This window comes from Lacerta agilis, chromosome 9, assembly GCF_009819535.1.
Source record: "Lacerta agilis isolate rLacAgi1 chromosome 9, rLacAgi1.pri, whole genome shotgun sequence".
NCBI classification, from domain to species: Eukaryota; Metazoa; Chordata; class Lepidosauria; order Squamata; family Lacertidae; genus Lacerta; species Lacerta agilis.
Window position 1 is genome coordinate 32,701,859 of NC_046320.1, and position 27,211 is coordinate 32,729,069.

Here is a 27,211-nt window from a genome sequence, read left to right on the forward strand (position 1 = left end):
AGTCGGGGCCAATATTGAGAAGGCCCTGGCCCTAGTTGAGGCCAACCTAACGTCTTTGTTGCTCGGGACCTCCAAAAGATTATCACTTGAGGACCTTAAGGTCCTACATGGGACATACCAGGAGAGGCGGTCCCTTAAATACGAGGGTCCCAAACCGCATAGGGCTTTAAAGGTCAGCCAGCATGGTGGCGGAAGTTGCTTAAAGCATATAGAGAGCAGAGATTTCAGAAAGCTGATTTCAGAGAGAAGAAAAATGTCACCACAATAAAAGCCTCTATCTCAAAAGTTGCGTAAAAATTGGGGTGGTTTGGGGTTAATTATTATTTTTATTGAATTTATATACCACTCTTCATTAAGAGACCACAGGGCAATTTACAGCATAAAACACAAAATGCGTAATATAATCGTAAAAGGAAACAAAGAGAACTCCTCGCCTCTCCAAATGTTTCCTCCAAATTCTCATTGCATCCCCCCACCCCGCTTTTTGGCTTTGATAAAACCAGCAGCATTTTTTACATGTGCTGAAACTGTTGTGGAGATTATACTCAGAAGAAAATGAGTCCTACAGTTGAAGGCTGATTTTGCCCATCTTTACAGAGCTCATTTACATAGGCAATAGTGAATACTAAGGCAGTTTCAGACTGTGCTTTTATCAGGACACTTTTGATAGGTAAGACACTTGGAATCAAAGGACATAAAATTACATTCCTGGTGGTCTTTCTGAACTCCACGAATAAACATTCATTTGCAAAACCAGAAAGAGAACAAGCACCTTCTATCCTCTCATTCTATGCTGGATCTTTAAACAAACACAAGTCTGACTCTGAATAGGGTAAATTTACTGAGGAAATTTTAATTTTAATTTTTAAACCAGAAAAGTTGCAATGGAAACATCCTTACTAACCTAAAAAAAAAAGGAGGGGAGTGCAGGCATTCTTTATCATCCAGTTTTGACTGACAGCATTTTTTTAAAAAATAAACAGAATGAATGTAAATACATTATAATTGCTTTTTCTGTTTATAAGGAGCTGCCTTTGTTTGCGAGAGACTGACATTTGTAGCGCTGATCTGAATGTTATCCAGCAAACATTTTTGGTGTAAAAGAAGTGGGTTGGGGCCCGGGAGGGGAGGTTTTAGCAAATGCTAAAATGCTTTAAAGGTGGTCTGTTTTGCACAACTGGTGTTTACTGGTATTCACAGCCTATGTCAGCTGCTGCTTCAGCTTTATTGTTTTAAAACTACTTTTTTTAAAAATAACACCAAAACCACCAGGTAGCTGCTCAGATCCGGGTACATGATGGTGTCACATGCATTTGTTAAGTAAGCGGGAAATGAGAACTTTCAGCTCAGATTTAGGGAGGGTTGGAACATGTGGCTTAAAACACAGTGAGGTCATTTTCTCTTGCTGTGTTTCAAGGAGAGTGGGGTATTTTCACTCAATGCACATTTCTCAGTTCATTTCCCTGTGCCTGTAACACCCACCCACCCACACACACACACACAGTCAAGCAAGCTGATCTGTACAAACTGTCCCAGCAGTCAGTCAGCACCAAGGTCAGTGGCTAAATACTGTGTTGGCCCTAGAGATGTTTTCAGTCTCAATGTCAGGGCCAGTGGCTCCTGGACACCAGCTAGCTACGCTGCAGTCTTCCGCCCCAGTGGTTCCAAGGTGTCAGCAATGATGGCTCTCCCAGAATGGAGCTCACCATCAAAATGGACTGAGCAGTGACAGTAATCACTTTAATTCAGTTGTTTCCTTAGTTTACGTAGTCATTTAAAGGTACCTATCACAAGGGCTGTAAGAGTAGTAGACACATGCTTTGCATTCAGAAGGCCTTGGGTTCAATTTTAAGAACCTCCTGGTAGCATTGGAAAAGACCCCTGTCTTAAATCCCAGAGAGCCACTTCTACTTGGTATCAACAATATTTAGCTAGCAGATTCTGATGATCCTAGAGACAAAAGAGAATTAGAGCTGGGCATAGCTGTCAACCCTCCCTGCTGTTTCCCAATGCTATAATAAGGGAATTTCCTGCAAAAAAGGGAAAGGTTGACAGCTATGGAGCTGGGTATCATCATTATGTTGACGGACAATTTCCATGCAGTCTTAATCCTGCATTTTTGTGTAAAGTTTAATAATCACAGGAACTAAAGTAGAACCCTGTAGAATTTCCTACAGGATATTTCCCATGGGGCAGACAGCAGTTAAACTGCACCAATTTTTGGTACCTTTTCGTAAGATGGGGTCAGAAACAACGTAATTCAGTGTTCTAATTCTCAACCCATGCATGTGGTCCAGAAGGACAGCATAGTTTATAGCAAGAACTGCTGAGAAGTTGAGGACAACCAAGAGGATCGTAATTCACCTGCCTCTTTTCCAATATAGGTTGTCTTTCTGAGCAACAAAGGTAGTTTTAGTAACTGTGTAAGTTATGTGGCCTATAATGGTGATGATAAAGTTGCCTGATTTTTCCTGATTCCTCGCTCTCACAGTAGACCACAGACTCAGGCCTTTCCAGAGGGTCTATCAAACAAGAAGTGGGGGGAAAGGGTGACATACTGGAGAAGAAGTGGTAGGAAATTGCCCTTGGTTAGCTATCACTGCATTCAGGAAATATTAGGTACCACTTTCTGACATTTGCATTAGAACGCTAGTGGCAGAAAGGAAGGACTTGCTATTCTTCTTCCATGCATGATGAGGATATATTAGGCTCTCTTAGTTTTCTGGGAGCAGTATCTATAATAAAGGTGAGACTGATTATCCTGACAAAAAAATGCCTTTCAACAATCCAAAATGCATAATTTGTATTTCATTGTTAGCTCTTATTGTATGTCCATGGAATTCCAAATCTAAATGTGCATAGTCAATGAGAATGTATTTTTTTAATGAATGGCACTATATAATTACAAAGCAACTTGAAATTTCTGACTTTACACAGTTCTAGTTCATTGCCCTACAGCATCCTTAAAATGATCTATTAAATGATATTGGGAATACTTAATTATTCCATTCAACTCTTAGAGCTCCAGTGTTAATTTCATGGTTATAATTTTCTTGTCAGGTAATAAAACAGGATGAGCTTGGCAAGGATCTGTCTGACTGCTCTCTTTTCGATCTCTTGAAATATGATGATTATAACGGTGACAAGCACCTAGGCCTGGAAGAATTCTATAGAGCATTTCGTGAGTACAATTCCTAGTTTTATTCCCAGATTTCCCGCTGTGTTGTTCTGCTCCATATGAATGTATGATTTCAAAAAATGTTGGTGTAATATTTGAAACAGATCATACAATTTTGCAACTTTTCTTGAACTGAGGCACACTACAATAGAAGCCTACCCTTATTTAAGTATTTATTAAGATAATGGAATATTTGCCAACTATCTTCTATCTCAAAAATGCTGGTATCAAGCCAATAACAAATAGTATGGATGGAGAAGTTTTCTGCACCTACTGACTGCTTATGCAAAGGTGATTGGTGTGGAGACTGGAGGAGAAGGGTTCATGTGCTCCCCCCCAACCTGGCACCTTCCAGATGTTTTGGGCTTGAACTTCCATCACACCTGACCATTGTTCAAACTGCCTGGGACTGAGTGGGAGTTATAGTCCAAAACATTTGGAGAACATCTGTTTGAAGAAGGCTTATCTACTGGGTTGGCATTTAAATCCAAATCTACAAAACCTACCCCAAAACAATATGTGAACTGAAACAGAGCCAACTTTCTAAATTCACATTTGTCCAAAATTTGCAATGCAGTACTGTACTTACAAACATGCTTTTATTGTTGGAACTTGTGCATAAAAAACATTAGTTGAAATAAAATACAGAAATGCAATATATCAAAGGAAATTGCATGCAAAAATATGTACGTTAGTCAAAACTGTATACATAAATGTCTTTGTGAGGAGAAATTCACACAAAAATGTTGACGAATTTGCATGAAGATTTTTTTTTGTAAAGAAAAGTGCTACAGAAACATAGGGAACCAAAGTGAAGCATGGGAAAGTGAGAAACTGAGAGAACTAAAATTGACATATCCTTCTGTCTATAGTTGGAAGACTGTAGTGGATCTTGCTCTCTTATCTTTATTGCTCTCCCATCATTCCTAATCTTGGAGAACATCTACATACCACAGACTCTCCCCCCCCACCCTTCTGAATATGCTGCATGACAACCTTCTGTTTTACTTCCTTTCTGCAAATGCATAAGATCCTAGTACTTAGTGTTAATTAATCTGTAAAAACTAGTTTTCTTTGCTTCCAATCAGTATCACCAGATTACACCTCCTGTTTATCTATAAGAATGCAAGGAAAGGAGAAAGAGAGAAAACCATTTTCATCACCCTGATTGGGGTAGAGAGGCTACTGGGTAACCTGTTTAAAATTATCTTGATTTTAGCAAGCTTGTGTAGTTTTGATTGCCCTTTCCCTTAGGGAGGCTTACTAGCACAGTGCTTGAGAACTTCTGCCATATGTTTATGGACCATGAAAAATAATAGCCTGAAAAATATTTGAATATAGGAGTCAGGTGTGTGTGTGTGTGTGTGTGTGTGTGAGTCTACAACTGAAAATATACATTTCAATACTAGTGTTTGTGATTCAGGGTCTTTAGGAGTTCATATTCCCTTTAAGTTTCCTTTCTGAAGTGAGTTAGGCAATTAAATTCTGTTTAAATATGCAGACAGGACAGGAGTGTGAAACCGGCATGATTAATTATCACTATTGTTTCATTAGCATTTCCTAGTAGGGGAGGTGTTTTTTTTCAGCAGTGTAGTTAATTAGAGCCTTGACTGTCATCTGTAGATGGTAAGTTCAGAATCAAACATGACTGAAAATTACTTTGTGAGTTTTATGATTTGGCATCTCTAAGCCAATAGGGATTTGGATTCTGCAGCTCAAAAATCAATTTTATTTTAAATAGTTTTCAATGGGACTGTGCTGTATTTTTTCCATTTTCAGTACAAACACAATGCTTCCTAAAGTTTACCTATTTGACACTGGTTCATTGTTCATAGCCCTGATCAGCTACGTGTTTAGCACATGTTTTTATAAATATATATATGTCTCATTATGTGGTAAATTAATGTAATTGAGGGGAAACTAAGCTAATTCAGAATGAGAGAAAACTTATTCAGAAAACATTGTCCTCACTTTGAAGGAACTTAATAGGAACTCAGTGACATCCTCACATGATCGTATCTTATGGACTGCTTAATGACATCTCTATCACTAGGAAGAACAGTATTTTTAGTACCCAACGTTCAGCTATTTGCAAAGAGGCTCAGAATAAAGTACTGCTCCCACTATCTGACTGACAGGTGTGCATATGTTTTGCTGCTTGACTATATTTCAGGGTGGCATGCCATCTCTCTGTACGGCTCCCCGGTGAAAAGAAAATGGTGGGGGAAATCATGTGAAGGATTTCTGAAAGGAGGCACATTTGCTTAAGGAGAAAATGTTAATGAAACTTCCCCAATTTTCTCACTATTACAAACATTTATGTTCGATTAGAAGTGTTTGAAATGTACTTGGTGCTCTCATGCATAAAAAAATTATCACCACAGTACACAACTTGATTGGACAAGCTTTAAATGAAACGAAGTGTACTTATGAAGCAGTGGAGGTATTTAGTAGGGAGTAGTTGTGAGAGATTTTACTTTCTTGGGCTCCATGATCACAGCAGATGGTGATAGCAGTCACGAAATTAAAAGATGCCTGCTTCTTGGGAGGAAAGCAATGACAAACCTAGACAGCATCTTAAAAAGCAGAGAATCACCTTGCCGACAAAGGTCCGTATAGTTAAAGCTATGGTTTTCCCAGTAGTAATGTATGGAAGTGAGAGCTGGACCATAAAGAAGACTGATCGCTGAAGAATTGATGCTTTTGAATTAAGGTGCTGGAGGAGACTCTTGAAAGTCCCATGGACTGCAAAAAGATCAAACTTATCCATTCTTAAAGAAATCAGCCCTGAGTGCTCACTGGAAGGACAGATCCTGAAGTTGAGGCTCCAGTACTTTGGCCACCTCATGAGAAGAGAAGACTCCCTGGAAAAGACCCTGATATTGGGAAAGATGGAGGGCACAAGGGGAAGGGGACGACAGAGGATGAGATGGTTGGACAGTGTTCTCGAAGCGACTGGCATGAGTTTGGCCAAATTGCGGGAGGCAGTGGAGGATAGGGGTGCCTGGCATGCTCTGGTCCATGGGGTCACAAAGAGTCAGACACGACTGAACGACTCAACAACAACAACAACAACAACAACAACAACAAGAGTTGTTTAATAGGTGAATTTGCCACATTAGCAGAAAGACGTGGGAAATCCTGGTGAGCACTCATAGGCACCTTTGAAGGGGAAGAGTGTAGTCTAGAAATCTGACCACATGGCTGTAGGACTGGCTGGTATGGTTAGGGAGAACGCTTTCAACCAGTAACACCTACCCGGAGCTAAGAGACCCTAGGAGGGGATGGACCAGGAATGCTTCCCTACTCTCTTGAAAGGATGGGGTGCGAGGAGGGCCAAGCTCTTACTCTTGGAAGGTTTGGTTCACCTAGTTTGTTTATTAGTTAGATCACACATCTTGTGTGCCCTTTGCAGATTGGTCTGGGGTTCATATGAATAAATTTGACCTACTTCACCCAATCTCTTTCTTTCCTGTGTGGTCACAATAACAAAGCACGGCAGAACTAGAGCAAAAATGAAATGGCAGCTTTCAGGGATGATCTCTTGAGAGGCGAAATTACATGTGTTAGAAGCTTATTCTTTGGACCCAGGTTCACCAAGATCAGAGGTACAGGGGATACTGCTGTAGTAGCAGTCCCAGAGCCAGTGTTGAGGAGACTCTTGGTTATTTTTAGAAGAAGAAGGAAGTAAGTTTCTACCCCTGTACCCGTGTCATATAATGAAAGTTATGAAGCAAAATGTAAAGACACCACTGAACGCAGTTATTTTGTGAAATATTATCCTGGCTGTGCCATGGATTTTGTGCTTTCTCTAGGCCCTGACCCTAACCACCACATACTCAGCGGAAGGTTCCAAAATGGACTTCTGCCTGTGTACAGCTGTATCCACAGAGAACATTGAACACAGTTGGGAATTCTGCATGAACAAGTCCCATCATCACTTTTGCTGAAATCACAGGGGTCAGGGAGAAAGGGCAGGAGGCATAGTCCCACTCCCTTTCCATGCAGATGTGCAACAGAAGATGAGAATCAGTTCTTTCTTTCTTTCTTTCTTTCTTTCTTTCTTTCTTTCTTTCTTTCTTTCTTTCTTATTATAGTCTTTATAATAAGACTATATGTGTTGTGTATATTTTCCTCATATTGCAATATTGCTCTGACTAGGAATGCTTCTTATAGCAACAGTAATTTTGTGTTTACTATTTGTATGATTTTTATGTGTTGTTTTTAAAGTTGAAATAAAAAGTAATTTCACCTCCCTATTAGCATACCTTTATGAAATAAACATCAAGGGAATGATCTCAGGTAGCCTTTCACAGTGGTGCACAAAAGCCCCATGCTTGCAACAAATAAGTAAGCAGCAACAACTTATTCCTTTGATCACTTAAACAGATGGAAATTTGTAGTCCCTTCACTTTATGGAAGCGGCAGAGAACAGAAAGTCAATAAGAACAGAATTGATTGAATACCGTGAATACGAATAACAAGCCTTTATTATAAATAATGGAAGTAACATTCCACACGCATCTTTGTAAAGTGGAGGAGAATCACCAACATGACTTGAACTGTGAGTCGTCCATCAGACATAACACAGAAGTGTTTTTGAGGCACCCTGTGAAATACAATCATATTTATTCTGAACAAAGAGCCAGTAGTCATTCGGTTCTTAAATGCTGCAGAATATTCAAGGAGGAAGCCTTGTAATTCACTGTACACAAATACGCATAAAATCATAGTATTTTTATTTCGTAAGCTGCTTTGGAAACAAGATGATGAAAAGCAGGGTATACTTTTTAAAAACAAACAAACAAACAAACAAACAAACAAACAAAAATACACAAATAATGGAGCATCCTTATTCACTGGTATGAGTGTCAGTGCTGGAAGCACTGCCCTAATGCATGGTTTTCTCTGTATTTAATCTCCACCACTGGCTAATTAGCTAAACTTCATCCTTAGTTATTTTTAGGTGGCATGGACAGAATGTGAGAGTGAACCCTGAGGCCACATATCAGAAATGCCTGCCTGATTCAATGAATAAATTAATAAAACAACCTAGATGGTTGTAGCCAGCAGCAGAACATGGGGTTGTGTTACCAGGGTGCTACTGTGCTTTGCAGGAGAGAGACAGAAGTCAGGCAAGGTTAGGCGAGCTCTATGTTAGTGTGTGTCGTGAGTCCACAATCCAGACTGCCAGAGTGGGTTGCAATAATAAAATATGCAATTATAAGACTAAATAAATCTATTTCAGCCATAAAACAAGTGTAAAAACAATTACGTAAAAACAGTTCCACAGAGAAACAATTAAACACACTTCTGTATACAGAAACAATAGGTAAAGGTAAAGGAACCCCTGACCATTAGGTCCAGTCGCAGACGACTCTGGGGTTGTAGCACTCACCTGGCTATATTGGCCGAGGGAGCCGGCGTACAGCTTCCGGGTCATGTGGGGAGCATTACTAAGCCGCTTCTGGTGAACCAGAGCAGTGCATGGAAACACCATTTACCTTCCCGCCAGTGCGGTACCTATTTATCTACTTGCACTTTGACGTGCTTTCGAACTGCTAGGTTGGCAGGAGCAGGGACCGAGCAATGGTAGCTCACCCCGTTGCGGGGATTTGAACTGCCAACCTTCTGATCAGCGAGCCCTAGGCTCTGTGGTTTAGACCACAGTGCCACCCATGTCCCTAGATACAGAAACAATACAACTGTTTAAAAACAATTCAACCTATAAAAACAGTTAAATATAGTTCCAATACAGATACAGACTGAATGGACATGCCAGGGTAGCCCCTCCCATTTTTCTACCTGAGGCAAAATGGGTATATGCCACCTCCTAGCCCATCCTTGTTGCTGTGTCCTGCTTCTGCCACCACCAGAACACTCCCTCTCACTGAATTCAGCAAGGGGGGTGTTCTGCGAAGCCTTGGCATTCACATTTGCTGCCCCAGTAGCAGGGAAAATGAGTGGCAACACCAGATGCTGGAACATCTCCCTCTTGCTAAAACTTCATGAGGGGCATTCCGGCATTGGTGGGGTGACTGAGACACAGCCTCTTGCACTTCCACTGCCTGAGGCGGCTGCTTCTCTCCACCTAATGGGTGAACCGTCTCCGGAACATGCAAGAGGAGAGCGGGGCTGTGCAGACATGCTCCATCCTCAACAATGCATATGCCAGCTCTGATGGATGGGCATGCAGCACAAATATCTGCAGGAAGGAAGCCTTGGACTATACAGCTGAAAACCTGAATGCTACTTCTGTGCTGTGCAGGAGGACATAGAAGGTTGTCACAAGCCAGGGAGCAAGTGGAAGATTCAGAACAGTCCTACCCACATGTTGATTAAGTTCATGAACAGTAGCTATGACTAAGGTTATCAATATTGAAAAAGAAAGACAAATGCATAATATAATTAGACTTTTATTATATTAGATATAATGCCAATTCTTATGGCTAGCATGAACAGTTCATTTTTTATGAACTTGTAATTCAGAAATTATGGAAGAAGTACAGTGCTTCCCTCCATATAATTGAACCTTTGACTTAAATTAATACTCACAACACAGTTAGATGTTGCTATCGATCTGTGCAGTTTCACATGTAACATTTATTTTTTTCTGGAAAGTGTCTGTTGACTCTGGCAAGAAAAGTTTCACCTCTATATCCATCCAGTGTGTGGTCTAGTTTAAAAATAATGTTCAAGTTCCTTTTTTAAATTTAATTGGATGGTGGTCTTTGAGAAGGATTCTGCAAGATCCTATCTCTGTTATAGAACTGCTTAGTACTGCTGCTTTGCCACAGACAGGAGCAACTAAGTTTTAGTATATTTTCCCAGTTGTGTTGGTTAAACCATGTATCAAAATAAGGAATCTTCAAAGATAGTCTTTTTTAAAAAAAATAAAAACCCACCCTACTTAATAATAATGTTTTTGACATATTTGGAATGCATCAAAGGAAACGAATCAGTTAAATATCCTTAAAATAGCCTATATTTTGAACAATGAAATCGATTTCAGTGAATGTCCTTTATGTGAAAATATAATGTAAATGATACGTGCACTGATGGCCATACATAATGTCTTCCCTGGAGGAATTCTGGTTGGTTTTGTTCCATAGTTGAAAGAATACTATTATGATGGGGGGGGGGGGGGTGAAGTACAATTTTAGATGATTCCACTATAAAGTTCATTTCCAAAAGTAATAAGCACATTTAAGTATTACTATAGTATTCCTTTGTAACTCTTGACCTGTCTTTTTTATTCTCTTTCATGTTGAGCTCTTATAATGTACTTTCTATTGTGTATCATTTTTCCTTGTTCACTTTCCATCTACTTCAAAGACCTCAAAAGATACTATTGGTGACCAGGTGAAATAAAAATGTAATGTAGGCATTTAGAGAGATCTTCAGAGAAATAATGTCGATGAAATGGTATACCCATAATAGTGCTCAAGAGTTAGAAGCAGGTACCATTAAAAGAAAAGAAAAAACATCAAGTTTTAATAAACTTTTGTCATTATTTTCTTTTCTTCCATGGAAGTTAAAGTAGTACATATATGTTATGGATCCCCTTCCATTCAAATGCTCAGTCAAACATGCTAAGCTTCAGTCAAGTAGCTGCATTATGTGTGGGTTGTGGACCAGGTGTGGGGTACCTTTAGCTCTCCAAATGTTGCTGAGCTACAACTCCCACTAATCATGGCCATTGACCGTGCTTGCTGGGGCTGATGGAAGTTGTAGTTCAGCAACATCTGGAGGCCCAAAGGTTCGCTACACCTTTTTTAAAACAAAGTTGTGGGATCACAGGAAAAGTGTAGGAATGCCATTGACAGCTATTGAGAAATGTGTGCATTTTGTATACTCAAAAGAGTACATCCGGTATACAGTAGTAGATACGTACTATGTGAGCTGTGCAACAATTAATATTCCTTCTGGGTTCAACCTTCACTTGGGCCATTCATTCATTAGAAGCCAGGTCATTTTCTGTCTGCTTCACTCCATTTCAAATAAAGGTAAAGGTAAAGGGACCCCTGACCATTAGGTCCAGTCGTGTCCGACTCTGGAGTTGCGCCGCTCATCTCGCATTACTGTCCGAGGGGCCGGCGTACAGCTTCTGGATCATGTGGCCAGCATGACAAAGCCACTTCTGGCGAACCAGAGCAGCACATGGAAATACCGTTTATCTTCCCGTTGGAGCGGTACCTATTTATCTACTTGCACTTTGACGTGCTTTTGAACTGCTAGGTGGGCAGGAGCTGGGACCAAGCAACGGGAGCTCACCCCATCGCGGGGATTAGAACCGCCGACCTTTTGATCAGCAAGCCCTAGGCTCTGTGGTTTAACCCACAGCGCTACCTGTGTCCCATCTATTTGAAATAGGAGAGTATTAATACTGGAGGGTCTTCAGTACACGGTTCTTGCAAGGATTATTGATGTAATGTATTTGAAGTCCTTTGAACACCTGAGGAGGAGGATGTTCAAAACTGCCATAGTCTCACATCGTAGGCATGCCCTAGCATTTGGAAGCACATGTGTGTGTTTTTCTACAAATAACCAATGACAAACTTTAGATAAAGAGAGAATTATTTGTCTTCCAGATTATCCAGGAGTTTCACTTAACCAGCATATAGCAATGCTAGTTGCAAACAGCTATATTTGTGTTCATCACTTCAATATACACACACAAAATGCCTGACTAAAAAGCTCCCATTGTGACAACTTATTACTTCTGAGTTACTGATAGGTTTTGGAAAGTCTACACTCAAAATGAAAAATCTTTTTCTTTTCTTTTTTGCAATCCTACTTGTGGAAGTAGAATTCATCTTTTATTGACTATGTCTTGAGAACTGTTAGGAAGATTACAAATGGAGCTTTGTAAATCAGATTCCTTCACTATGTGTTAATACTGAAACACTCGAGATATGAGCTTTTTTTTAAAAAAGAAAAGAAACAAAAAACCTTAGGCCTTTTGCCAACCATATGCTGCTATATTTTAGACGGTTATTGTGTATTTTTAAATGCACAGTATATTTGCTGTGACTGCTGTGACTGTGTGGTACAATGCGGACACCTTTAAATGGAAATTATTCCATATATTTGTAGGTAAACTGAATGAATAAAAAAAAGAGTGAAAATACCATAAATAAATACATAAATAAACCTTCAGTACTTTAGACCACAGGTTTGCGTGTTCAGACCCAGAAACCTCCCCCCTAAATAAATTCACACTTGACTCAAATTTTAGTTTGGTTTTTGGCAGAATTTAGGCCACAACTTTATTGATTTTGTTGTTGTTCAGTCATTCAATCATGTCCGACTCTTCGTGACCCCATGGACCAGAGCACGCCAGGCACCCTTATCTTCCACTGCCTCCCGCAGTTTGGGCAAACTCATGCCAGTCGCTTCAAGAACACTGTCCAACCATCTCATCCTCTGTCGTCCCCTTCTCCTTGTGCTCTCCATCTTTCCTAACATCAGGGTCTTCCCTTCTCATGAGGTGGCCAAAGTACTGGAGCCTCAACTTCAGGATCTGTCCTTCCGGTGAGCACTCAGGGCTGATTTCTTTAAGGATGGATAAGTTTGATCTCTTTGCAGTCCATGGGACTCTCAAGAGTCTCCTCCAGCACCATAATTCATAACCATTACAGAAAGTGAATGGTTGCATAGGCTCTGGTTCAACTAGCTCCCTGCCATGCAGGTAGGGCTGACCCAGGGTTCCAGCATATGTCAGCCAAGGGTGAACACGTGGATAAGCAGAAAGCCGGGAACAGACTATGTCCGCCACTCAAATGTCCCCCTGGACTCAGGCATGGGTACAACCCCCTCTCAGGGGTTGACCAAACCATTGAGTCCCTGGATTCCTTTAACAGAATACCCTTCACATAGGGATGGTGAGAGCATTCTCCCATCCCTATCACCTGAACTGGTGCCTATCCGCAACATTACAAGTTGTGACGATTTGCTACGCAGCAGGCGAAACCCAAATGGCAACAGCCAATCAGCCAAGTGGGGGAAATTCCTGCCATGCCCCTGTCCCAACGACAGACGACGCACGGCGGCATAGCAAGGTCAAGTGCAAAAGACCCTAAAAAGAGGGAGAGGTGGGCAGGTGTTCCAAATGCACGTGCCAAAAGAAGAAGCTCTGGGTCACATGTATGGGTATAAATAGGTTCCTCGATCCATTTGGACTATGGCCCAATGGCCTGATTGAACCCAGCATCGAAGGACCTCCAATCGGGTGTTGTGGCTGACCAATCGAATCCACCCACAACACAGGGTGTCGGTTTCCAGGTCTCATCGCATTTCAGGACCAGATTTCAGGGAAACCAATAAACCTAGTGATTAAAACAGAGGCTCTTTTCAGGCTTTCACTCCATGTGATTAAAATGATGTCATAGGGAGGTGAATTGGCAGCACATTTGCAATACTGTTCTAAGGAAACTGAGACCACTTTATTTATTTATTTATTTATTTATTTATTTATTTATTTAATATCCCACCTTTTTCCAGTGCAGGGCCCAAGGCAACTCACAACATGAATTAAAACAGATACAACTAAAAACACACCAATCACTGTAAAAAATGTTTGGGGTTTTTTTTTGGGGGGGGGGGAGAAAGAAAAAAAAATGTAAAAGTTGACAAGTTAAAACAACACTGAATTCTAATATTTAAAATTATTTAAAACCACAGCAACAGCAACAACAACTGTTAAAATGTGCAACATCTACCCTCAGAAGACCCTGCTATAACAGCCGGGTATTGGCCTGTCTTTGCCTGCCAGCGAAAGGAAAGCTTTGGGAAGAGGCTGTATAGACTCCATTGGAAGGGAGTTCTAAAATCTGGAAGCAACCACTAAGAGGGTCCTCACAAAATGTGCAGGTGAAGGTGATGGATCGAGAATAAGGCTGCCCCAGAAGATATCAAAGCCCAGGCGGGCACATATAGGGAGATATAGTTCTTCAGATAGCCTGGACCCAAACCAAATAGGGCTTTGTATGTCATAACTTGCACTTTGAATTGTTCCCAGAAATTGACCATTTACAACTCCCCTGTACAGGCCTGCCTTCAGATGTCTTCTAAAAGTCAGATAGTTGTTTATTTCCTTGACATCTGACGGGAGGGCATTTCCCAGTGTGTGTGCGACTACCAAGAAGGCCCTCTGCCTGGTTCCCTTTAACCTCACTTCTCACAGTGAGTGAAGAGCCAAAAGGCCCTCAGAGCTGGATCTCAGTGTCCTGGCTGAATGATGGGGGTGGAGATGCTCCTTCAGGTATATAGGAATGTCAGCTGTGCTCTTGAATTTCCCGTTTCATTATCCATTTATTCTAGTGACACCTAGAATGTCACTAGGTGACATTCTTGAATTTCCCATTTCATTATCCATTTATTCTAGTGACACCTAGTAGGCTTGCTGCTTCCTTAAATGTTTCATGTGAGTTAAATGCAAGCATGCTATATTGATGTTTGCTTTTTTAAATATATTCTTTGTAAACATAAACATTAGCTTGGGATCTATACAGTCATAAAACAAGCTGGAAAAGGTGCCTATGGTAAACTTCTGACATTTAAATGAAATGATTTTGCCTGAGCTAGCCATGTGCAAACACAACAAACATATACTGACATTGATTTTTGCATAAATTCACTTTTCCAGTTGGATAAATGCATGAAAAAATATACAGTACATTCAGTTGCAGATTGTTAGCCTTTAAAACCAATTATTGCTATTTATTATGTGAACTGACATTTAAATGTGGCAAAGATGTATACTGTGGTCTCTGTAAAGCCTGTAAAATCAATTTTCAAATTGAAATTAATCAGGAGTCGTAACGTTCTGTCAGAATACTGATGTGTGTTTGCATCTTCTTAAGCCTAAAATATCTCATGCAGTCCCAATAACCGAAGGCAACCTCACACAAAGATGTGGCTTGCATCTTAAAATAAGTTAACTTAAGGGAGTTTGTGAAGTAATGTCTTTAAGCTGCTCACCTGTGGTATTGTAAGTTAATATCATTACTTCAAAATGTTGATTGCAAATACTACATTTGAATATACATGCTCTACATGTACATTTGCCAGGAACCCAGGATTGGTTAACTCAGTGGCATATATGAGCTTGCCTATGTAACATGTTAAATGGCTCTTAAGTAAAATTATATTCAAGTTTGTGTGAGTGTGGTGTAATGACAGAATGTACAGTTATGGGCTTCATCAAGTCCGCCATGTATGCCTGCAAGCAGTGCTTTTTTTTCAAGGGTACGCAACACCTCCTTATTGTTGTTGTTAAAAAAGTGTGGCACTTACTGTAACAACTTCATGGTGAGTACCGGCACCTATTTTTCTAGGAAAAAAAGCACTGCCTGCAAGGGTCCACATAGGTCACTAGGGAGCTCCACCATTCCTTCTGAAAAGCAGGCAGGTCCATATTAGACCATTACAGAGAATAGTATCCCCATCAAGCCTGCCTTCTTAGTTTGGTCAAGGAACATGAGGTTAGAAAATTAGTGCATTTATCCAGTTGCAATGTTAATATGTTCACCCTTCTTCTCCAATCACTTAGAATATCCAGAGGCACAGTGTTTGCTTACCTAGGTGTGGTTGTCTTTGGAAGAAAGCACTTTCTTTTGTGATTTGATGATTCTAGAAGACAGCGAAACATAGTAAAAATTCAAAGAATGTTAAGTGCAAATTGCAAGTCTCACTGAAATTCATTGAGTATCTATTATAAATAACAAAAGTTGGTGACATATCTATAATTCTTTATGTGCATGCTTGAATATCATTGTTTTCAAAAAGCTTTGAACTCACTTAACTTACTCTGTGCATGTAGAGAATTACATTACTCTCATCTGTCTCAAAAAGGCTTCAAACACAGAAGCTTACATGTAAATTATGTAAATCATAAATTCTTATCATTGAGGTTGCCTGCTGTGTCCTAAATCTTTATTGACTGGGGATTAAATCTCAGCTTCTAATATTGCTTGGCATGGGGAATATTCTTAGAGTTTTACATTCTGTCAGACCTTAATGGGAAATGATCTAACTTCTAAACTTAGAAACTGCCAAAAAAAGTTTCTAGTATAATAAAGTCAATGTTGTACAAATTGGATTAGAGACTTAAGGCAACCATGTTTATATATCAACCATCTGAACTTTGAGATACAAAGATCACACTTTTTGCTTTCCACTAATATAATACACTATAGCAGAAACATAGTGTAGGACAGGCATCGGCAAGGTTATCCAGCCATGGGCCAGATCAAGCCCACGGAGAGTGTCCATGGGCCAGACATGTGCAGCACTATGCCGGAAATGGTGTCTGCGCATGTCCATGGCGCCGGAAATCGCTTCTGCGCATGCCCAGACGCTGAAAATAGCACCTGCACAGAAGCGATTTTCGGCATCTGGACATGCGCAGACATAGTTTTCAGCATCTGGACATGCGCAGACATAATTTCCAGTATCTGCGCATGCATATATGCAATTTCCGGCGCCGCGCGGCAAGTCCCCGTGCCGCGCTGCGCTGGTGCAGCGTGCGGGGGGCTTGCGGAGTGGGCCGGTAAAGCGACCTTCGTGGGCTGCATCCGGCCCATGGGCCAGAGGTTGCGATGTCTGGTGTAGGACATCCCTACTAGAATGGGAAAGCTGAGTGACATTTTAAGGGAACCTGATTAGTGGTGGTTGGACAAGCCTCACTTTCAAAAACAGTGTTCTTGTTTTTTAGCTTTCCTAGAAATTGCTTGAGATCAGTTGTGCGTTGTTTGCTCCTTGAGTATCTTTGAGTAAAACTTAAAAAAAAAAAAAACATCAAACACCAAACATATCTTTTCTTCTTCCAGTTTCCCCAAAATGCTTTCCAAGAGGAAAAAAAAAATGTGCCTCCTTCATGTTCTCCAAGGTAATGGGCATTAGGGAGAGCTCACTAACAGTAGGAGAGGCCAAGTATCTCCTTAATTGGAATTGATAGTCCAGAGTATGTTGAGGAACATCATTTTCTGGTAGGGAGAATGAAATATATATACACACACACACACACACACACACACATAAAATTCTGCTAAAAGTGGGAAGCATAGCTTGAAAATGATGACTTGGCTCCACTGTTTTGGCTTCTTCTGGCCTCACTCTCTTTTCTCCTCAAACCCCAACTAATATGAAGGGGAAGTTAGAAATCCCATGTTTTCTGGCAGGAAATTATGTTTCTGAATCTGCCCAGGAGCGTCTGTTCCAGGCAGGGCAAGGCAGGACAGGGCTATTCTGCCTTTACTACCCCACTGCCACCAACAGTTACCTCTTCCCTCTTATCGAAGGTAAAGGTGTAATTTATATAGTGTTACTTGGAGAGTGGCAGTAGATGTTCTGTCCCCCAGCTGTGCACGGTTGCGACTGCCCACAAGTCCAAACTGTTGCAAATTTATTTATGTGGCATTTCTTATTTTTCCTGAATTTGCCTGGTTGAAATCATTGGTAAGTAAATAACAAACTGATGGGTAAACATGACAGGGTATTTGTGAAGGGTCTCCTCTGCATAAATAATACTTCAAATCTTAAGAGTAGAGTAGGCTCATTGAAATCAGTGGACTAATAGTGAATAACACTCTAAGTATTTTTGGATTGGATTGTTCTACTTATGTGTTTGTCTTTCATGCCTTTCGGAGAGATATGTGTGACTTTGAGCTGTCAGTATTTCAGAAGTAATACAGTCTATAATTTAAACCCTGTGCTTACTGTACCTTGAACTTCAATATATTTCTTTACCCGTAACATCTTGCACAATGGTTTGGGGTGACAGTTCCTATTCTTTCCCCATACCCTCTTTTCTAATTTATTTCATCACGATAAATATTATTGAGGCAGACCCAGACACATAACGTAACAAATCTTAGTATCGGGGATTTACAAGTTTGCCAAAAAAGAAAGAAAAAGAGAAAAAGAAACAGTGCAATGCTCCATCAGGGTGACGGTGCTTTTACAATCCATTTATACTGCCATCAAAGACCAGTCAAGATGGAAGCACAGAGAAAACCAACCACTGTATTTTATAAGGAGCATCAAGCTTTCATTCTTCTTGTCTCCAGGTGGATGCACACAGTATGCGAAGTGCTGAGAAGTGGAAACATGAATGGCTAGGGCATTCATTTTTTTGTACTTTTCACGTTTGCATGCGAAGCAGGAATATAGACATGTTTCTTTACTCCATATAACCCAATTAAGTGCAGGGGTGGGGAGAGAGATTCATGAAACACATGAAACTGTCCTGAGGGAGACCTCCCAGCCTCAAATTGTTAGCTTCAGGTGTGTTTCAAGAAACTTTAAAGATTCCATAGGTGTGGGTTCTTTCTATACTAGCAGCTCTATTTGCCAAAGGGAACAGGAGCCCACAGAGTTGAATTTGATTGCCTGGATCCGTTTGTGTTTTGAGATTCCACCATCACATTGCATACACGCAAGAACTGGTAAGGAGTGGGCAGAAGTCAGCACCTGTCATTTAGAAACATCTATTGGCAATGCCTGGTGTCATTTCAGGAAGAGTTGAAAATATGTGTAAATACATCTGGGGGCCCTTTAATGTTAAATATTCCAAGAGTGGCAGAAAATAAAAATAAAAATGGTCTGCCCATGTTGCTTTAGGGAGGCCCATCTCATAGGCAGCTAATAGTAGGGGCAATAGTACAAAAAGTGTAGCTATCCATAAAATACACAGAGCATTACACCTCATCAACAAAGGCCGTATTTTACCATCTAGTTCTTATGTGTATGTAGACAGGATTTCTGAACATAGCATCTGTGGCCCTTATAGGTGTGTGTGTTTTACATGCAGGCCATACCAGTTAGGGTTGCAATGCAAAAAAGAGCACTGAACAGCCATTTTTGTTGCAAAGCAGGGAATAGTAACATTAAACAGGAATTATTTGTGTATGAGGCAGAAGTAAAGCTTGAGGAACGATTGAGAGAAGGAAGGGAAAAGTTCAAAAGCTGCTACATTTTAAAATTATTAAACAAGGTGAAGTGCACATAGAAGTTTTTGCAATTAAAATGCATGTTAAAAATGTGAACTGGATTGCAATAATCATTTTGTTCTACAAAAATCTTTATGCATCTTTGGGCATGGCAACATTCGTGTTAGACATGAGGCAGGAGGTACTGAGAATTACTGTTTATCTTAGAAGCTGCCCAAGGCACTCTGTATCAGAGCTAAGAAATGTCTAGTCTGGCATCTTCTTTCCTTCACAGCCAAACAGATGCCCTCAGAAAAAGCACAAGCTCAAGATAAAGAGAAGCTTTCCCCCTAGTGCTGTTCCCCAGCAACTAGTATTCAGTGGCATACTGAACATACAGTCCTCCACCAAGGAACTGCTCACCTGGTCATCTTCTAATGTGATTTATGTTATCATCTACCAGCAATGTCTTTCGACATTCGGGATAGGATAAATGAGCCAGTTTTCATGCAAAATACAGTTTTCATGCAAAATAATAAATGAGGGATGAGGGACCTGTGGCCCACCAGATGTTATTGGACTCCAACTCACATCAGCCCCACCTAACATGGCCACTGATCAGGGGTTATGGGAACTAGAGTCCAGAAGCACCTGGAGGGCGACAAATCACCCATCTCTGCATTACTACAAGGAATGTCACAATTATTCAATCAAGAATAAATTCCCCATGGGCCTGAGAGTGTCTGAAGTCTCTACTATCACCATCCCCTTATCACAGGATACCTCAAGGACCACCTCTCTCCATATGAACTCATCTGAACCCTACAGTCATCACCTGAGGCCCTTCTTCATGTGCCCCTTCCATGAGAGGTCTGAAGGAGGCAACACAAGAATGGACCTTTTCTGAAGTGGCTTTCCATTTATAGAATGTGCTCCCCAGGGAGGTTTGCCTGGCACCTTCGTTGCATATCTTTAGGCACTAGGTGAAAGCACTTGTCTCTAACTAGGCCTTTGGCTGATTAAATATTATATGGCTTTTTAATTGTGTTTGTGTATGGGGTATTAGTATGTTTTTTGTTTGTTTGTTTGTTTGTTATTACATATTTTGCGCTTTCATTTTGTAATTTTATGCCGTGAACTGCCCCATAATCTTTGGATGAAGGGCAGTAAAAAAATTAATTGATAACAGTTGCTGGGGGACCTTGAGACAGGAGAAAATGGTGGGTGACCAGGAGATCATTTTCAAGCACAAAGCTCTCAAGCCTTTTTTCAGAGTTTGCTTGGAACTCTTAGAAATGTTTGACCGCTCTTGGGAATGGGAGTGCGATTCTTGTGCCTTCCTCCCATGGGCGGAATCGAGAGTGAACCAATTTCCCTCATGCAAACCCCTCCCATGCTGCTTCAACCCTCCACAGCATATTTGGAGGAGCACAGGAGGCTGCAAAGGAAAGGGAGAATCTGCTAAAACTGGCACCCCTACCTTCCATTCACAAAAAGCCTCTAGTCTACTGCATCAAAGTGCATTCTGTGAGTGGAGGGACACAATTGGATACAGTTGAGTTGCTTGAATTTGCCTAATCCCCTTTTAAAGCTATCAAAGCTAATAAGGACATAAACTCAGGTTACATTCATGTACATAAATTCTGAGCCACATTTGTTCTAACTTCTGTGGGGGGTTTTTAAAAAAATTCCCAGATGGATTTCCTCTTCAGAGCTTGATATCTCTAAAGCATCCTAGCCACGAATGCCTTTTTGAAGAGGGGCATCCTTTGTAGACACTTCTGAAGAGAAATCCTTTTGCTTTCTGGAGTGCAGCAGATTGCATCAAATTATGTTTCAAAACATTTCCCAGGGAAGAGTGCTTCTGGCCTTTTACAAAAGCCTATCCCTCCCTCTCCTGGCAAATCACTGCTTTGATGGACCATTCAAAAGGTATTGCTTGTGGCTGAAACACCTACAAGTTTCTGCTGTAGAGGTTGCACCTTAACCTAATTGTAGCCGGTCTGTGTCCTTCTCTTCAGCATACCACTTGAACAGCCCTTGAACCATTTCCTATTGTCCAGTCAGAAAATAACTTCAGGCACAAAAAAGTTATAGGATATAGCACCACTTTTGATGTATTATACAACTTCTTCTAGAAACAGCATTTTACCACCACCACCCCAATTTGGCCACCTCATTTCAGTCTCCTGCTTCTAGTTTGCTTCATAAATCATAGAATTGTAGAGACTGAAGGGACCCAAATGGTCATATAGGCCAAGCCCATACAATGCAGGAATTACAGCTAACTTTCCTTCTCTTTGCATTTTATTTCTATTTCCTCATACCATTGCTCCCAGTTCTGTTTATAATTTGAGCAGAGCTATCTCATGATTAATGGCAGGTGGCGCTGTGGTCTAAACCACAGAGCCTAGGGCTTGCCAATCAGAAGGTCGTCAGTTCAAATCCCCGCGACTGGGTGAGCTCCCATTGCTCGGTCCCAGCTCCTGCCAACCTAGCAGTTCGAAAGCACATCAAAGTGCAACTAGATAAATAGGTACCACTCCGGCAGGAAGGTAAACCATGTTTCTGTGTGCTGCTCTGGTTCGCCAGAAGCGGCTTAGTCATGCTGGCCACATGACCCGGAAGCTGTCTGTGGAGAAACGCCGGCTCCCTCGGCCTATAGAGCAAGATGAGCGCCGCAACCCCAGAGTCATCCGCGACTGGACCTAACCGTCAGGGGTCCCTTTACCTTTATCTATATCTCATGATTAAAATTCAACTTGCCAATTCTGATCCACCTGAACTTTATATAGTCACAGATATGGTGGTAGAATAACATTATTAAGATAGAACAACACTTTCTGTTATTAGACAAAAATGTTTAAAAATGAATTTGTATTTTTTATTAATACTATGCAACCAAGCCTCCCATACACTAAAATAATGCAAGCATATTATGCATTAAATTTCTAAATGTCACATAATTATGCCAACCTAATTATGTTCTCCATCGCATATGCTAATTTGGTTGGTTCTTCGCTTTTGTTTCATTTTGTTTCATATAATTAATTGAATTAAGTCAAAAGTCAGTACACAGGGTTTTTCCCCCTCCTGAGTTTTTAATGTATCTGTTGCCGGGTGGATGGCCTATCTTCATTTTTTCATAGCTCAAATTACTTGCATGATTTCTGCATGTGTCACCTGGTAATCTGCATATGGTAATCCGCCTTGACTTCATGCCTTATTGACTTAGCTGAATACCTGAAAATGGGAAGCAAACTCAGGAATCTTAAGAGGGGTGGATTAATGATGATTCAACTCATGACAGAAGTACTACTTTGACCCCATAAAGTCAAGCTAAGTGCTGTTAGGTGTCAACATTCTTCAGTCTCCCATTGGATTTATCCTTTTCTTTCAAGCACCTGCATGTGGGAACGTTACATGGGAATCTATATCCATATATAGTTCTTATTCCAGAAATATAACATAAAATGTTCTAAGCTGGGCAGTATTGATAACCTCATGTAACATTTCCATGTATAGATTTTTTTGTGGTTTTCTGTGAACCACTTTGATGGTTGAAATGCAGTTAATACATTTTATGAATGAATGCATAAATGAATACCTTTAAGAAGACTATTGGTAAGCACAAATCTTTAGGTTGGAATAAAGCACAAAAAGAGCATGATTTATTTAAAATATAATGTAAACATTACCCCTCACAGCCATAGGATTAGACTTTTTTTTGGGGGGGGGGGAATCTATGTGTCCAAATACTTATACACTTAATTTCTTCCTTCCTTGTCAAGTTTTCACTCCAGAATCAGCATGGCTTTCTATCCAAAAGACATACAAGCCCAAATTAAATCAATACTGTGTTCCTTGTGTAAAGCTAACCAAGTAATAAAAACTTTGGGTTGTATCCAATGAAGTTGTCCTGTTTACACAAGGACTTCCACTTGAGGAACAGAACTTCCCCTTTCTCTCACCATCCACCCCACATGCTCCTTATCTTTGGAGCTTTCATATGGAGGTGCTCCCAGGCAAAGGGAAGGACAGCTATTGAATGTATGGCAGTGCTGCAATTCAAATGGAAGGCATACAGGTCACTTAGACAAAACTGACATTCCTAGCAGGAGTGCAGAGAATTCCACTTAGAAGGAGAAGGTGGAGTTCATTTAAGATAGCTATCTTCATGTAATAATCAGAAGTGTTTGGGGAGATGTGAGAGATGGAGTTGAATTGCTTGATCTTGTATTTGCAATCAGATAAAGAGAACTTCAGAAGTACTTCATTCCTCTATATTGAATTACTGAGTGGCATGGGACCTAGAAGGTTGATCTTTACTCTGCCCTCCCAGATAATAAAGGATTGAGCCTAGGCACACAGACGTTGAATTCTCTTACACTCCAATTCATGACTATCTGTCTATAGGAAGCTCTCTGAGAGCCAGTGTGATGTAGTGGTTAAGAGCGATGGACTCGTAATCTGGTGAACTGGGTTCGCTTCCCCGCTCCTCCACATGCAACTGCTGCGTGACCTTGGGCTAGTCACACTTCTTTGAAGTCTCTCAGCCCCACTCACCTCACAGAGTGTTTGTTGTGGGGGAGGAAGGGAAAGGAGAATGTTAGCCGCTTTGAGACTCCTTCGGGTAGTGATAAAGCGAGGTATCAAATCCAAACTCCTCCTCCTCTTCCTCCTCCCCCTCCCCCTCTTCTTCTTCTTCTTCTTCTTCTTCTTCTTCTTCTCTGTGTTTACTATGCTGATTTACCATATGTTACATTTACTATATGTTGTGGTACAGTTGCTGTTTGGGTAGTGGATTGTCTGCACCTTTTTGCACATGTCACTGCAATTAGCAAGTGACTGTGGGCTTTCCTTTCCACACTAATGGCAGGTTGTGCCTGAATTGAGAAAAAATCAATGGCTGTAGCCCAACATACTCTTGTGTTCCTCCAGCCAGAAAATGTCAAATGTTCTGAGTATGTGCATGGGGATAGCCCTTAAAAAAAAAAAAATCAATTCCCTGTATTCTGGAATTCTAATTTTGTGGGAGTATAGAAAATTAGAAGAGGACCTATGTGTCTGAGGTATGGTGGGCTTGGTTTTTGTGATAAATATTTGTATTCAGTTTAGGATTGTTGTCATGGGCCATATTTTGACTCAGTACAGTCATACCTTGGATCCTGGACGCCTTGCAAGTTGAACATTTTGGCTCCCAAACGCCGCAAACCTGGAAGTGATTGTTCTGGTTTGCAAATGGTCTTTGAAACCCAAACATCTGACAAGGCTTCTGCAGCTTCCGATTGGCTGCAGAAGCTTCATGAAGCCAATGAGATGCCGCGCTTTGGTTTCCGAAAGTTTTGGAAGTCGAACGGACTTTCAGAATGGATTCTGTTTGACTTCCAAGGTACGACTGTATCATCATCCCTCTCTGGCATCTCTCCTCTGAACTGTGCTCACAAACTGACAGCTTGCACGAGTCAGAAGGAAGTGGTACAAAACAAATGTCTCCCAAACTACACCCACCAACCCCACCTGTTCCATGCAGAAACCAGGACAATACTTGTACACTTGCCACATAAATGAAAATATTGATGATCCATTCTGGATCCTTCACAAAAGTTGGAATTTTTGTGGTAGAAGTAAAAGTACCTTTTGAGTACATTATTCAAGGATACCAGCGGAATAGTGATGATGCCATGTGGCATCATGCCATACAGTCGGGGGACGAGGGGAAGCAGCAGCTATAACCCTGCACATGGTAAATGCGGAAAGTCCCATTAATGGGATCCTTTCTCTGTACTGAAGTTTGTTTTTTTCCTTTGGCAAATGCCTTGAAGTTGGAACGGTTTGTGCTAGCTGTGAGATAAAAGCGCTGAACATTTTGCAAGCTGAGATGTTTAAATCGTTGCAAGGCTATATACAACTTCTCCTAGAATGATACTTGTTCTGCTATACTTTAACATGTGTACCCAGAGCTTAGTCAGAAATGACATAGATGTATGTGTTCCTACAGTATATACTTCACCTTGTAATCTTGTAATCAGACTTGTAATCTGGGGAACCAGGTTCACGTCTCCACTCCTCCACATGCAGCTGCTGGGTGACCTTGGACTAGTCACACTTCTTTGAAGTCTCTCAGCCCCACTCACTTCACAGAGTGTTTGTTGTGGGGGAGGAAGGGAAAGGAGAATGTTAGCCACTTTGAGACTCCTTCGGGTAGTGATAAAGCGGGATATCAAATCCAAACTCCTCTTCTTCTCTTCTTCACCTGTCCTTTGCCTATATCTGTGTCTGTGTCTGTGTTTGAAGTCCTATCCCTTTCCTGTTTTGTCTTTGAAGAGATGTTCAAGATGCCTTCTAAAAAAGGACATTCTACTAAACTGTGATACATTGGAATTTGGCTTCAGGAAGTAAAATGTACACAAACACACAAACCTGCCATTTATGCAAATTTATTTTCCCCCATTTAAGAGGATATTTACACACACACACACACACACACACACACACACACTTGGGATAGAGACCTGAGTACTGTGGCTGTTCTGATAGAAGTGGGATATTTGCAATGGTAAGGATCTCTATTCCAGCTTCTTGGATGGGGAGGAAGACAGCTGGCTGAGAAAAATATGCAAATAAAGAAAGAACATTCCAAAAAAGACTCTCTAAGCATATTAGCTTAGAATAATGAACATTTAATATTTTCTGGAAGGCATCCAAAATGTTCAAAGTTTTTATTGGGTTTGTTTTTTGTCTTCATGTATGGTTGATCTTTTCTGTTTTGTTTTGAAAATGCAGTTATTGCCTGCAATACATCATTGGATTTGCACTGGAATTCTGAATCCCTTATAAAACAACAATGTTACCAGCTTTCCTCATTTGAAATAATTATTTGCTGGCTCTTTGTGATTCAGATAATTGCATTGGCCTCTAGCAGTGGCAGCAATTTGAATTCCCTATAGTCTATCTCAATAATAATTCTTTAGTTTTAATGCATTCAAACGAAAGAGTTTCTCCATTGCTTGCTTCTCTTTTCTCTTTTTTTTTACTCAAACAAAAAAAAATGTTGGAGGCAATTTGTTCAGTCACATTCTTAACACTTAAATCCACAGCAAAATATATGGAAACCAGTTATGAATCTTATGCTGATTATTATGTTTGTGACAGGTAGAAACCTGGGGGGAGGGTATGAATCTCAGAAAATATTTAGAAGTTGCGGGGGGTGGGGAGGAGAGTTTGTGCTCTAACAGGCTGCTAATTGCTGAAGTTTGTGCATCCTTTTCTTCTAGGTTTGGGGAAGGACCAGATATCTATAAGATATGCTTATAGAAGTGGGATGATGGGCTAGATTTGTGTTAAAGGAGCAGCTTTTGGTGAATGTGGGGCATTTGTCATTAGGGAAATGTGTGTGTGTATGTTAAAATTGTTCTAAACTTTTATTATTTACAACTCTTACATTCTCAGAAACTCTTTCATTTTAAATACAGAAAATATGTAATGCTTTCAGATTGCAATCTTGAGATTGTGACAAAGTTGTTGCCATGCAATGACAGACAACATAGTTTTAGTCCTGTTTTAAATATGTTCTTGTTTCATGGTATTTGCAAAGGGCATTTACACAATCAACAGTATATCCTCACATCCTAGGTCAGCCTTCTCACAGTCTGCTGCACTCCAGATAGTTTGGACTCCAACTCCAATCAGCCTCAGCCAACATAGCCAATGGTCAGGGATGATGGGATTTGTAGTCCAGCAACATCAGGAGGGCACTAAGTGGGGGGTGGTTATCATGGAGCATGGCATTCCTCATCTAGACTATGCTATGCTATAGAACCTTGAAAGGTATTAGAAGGAAATCTGAACGGATTGTAATTTGGCACCTGAAATTTGTGAAGTTTACTGCAGTACTAAACTTTATATTCCCAATGTAAATTGAGGCTTGGTTTTATTATTTCAATTAAAATGCTTATGTTAGGGGAAGGGCATTGCTGTCATGAGTTTTGGGATTGAGTAACTAGCCACATAAGGTTGTCACAAATGAGAATCTTGGTATATGTTTTCTGCACATCTATTTCTCTCTAGCTATCCGCTGCATCTCTTGACAGGACCCGAA

The 27,211-nt window shown here is 40.6% G+C and overlaps 1 protein-coding gene across 2 annotated transcripts in view; it reads left to right on the forward strand.

Moving 5' to 3' along the window:
* FSTL5 (follistatin like 5) overlaps positions 1-27,211 on the forward strand; it is a 318,694-nt gene that overhangs the window by 185,865 nt on the left and 105,618 nt on the right. For both annotated transcript variants that reach the window (XM_033159896.1, XM_033159897.1), the window contains exon 6: positions 3,061-3,181. In XM_033159896.1, the coding sequence (XP_033015787.1) occupies positions 3,061-3,181 (121 nt within the window). The remainder of the gene's footprint in view (positions 1-3,060; positions 3,182-27,211) is intronic.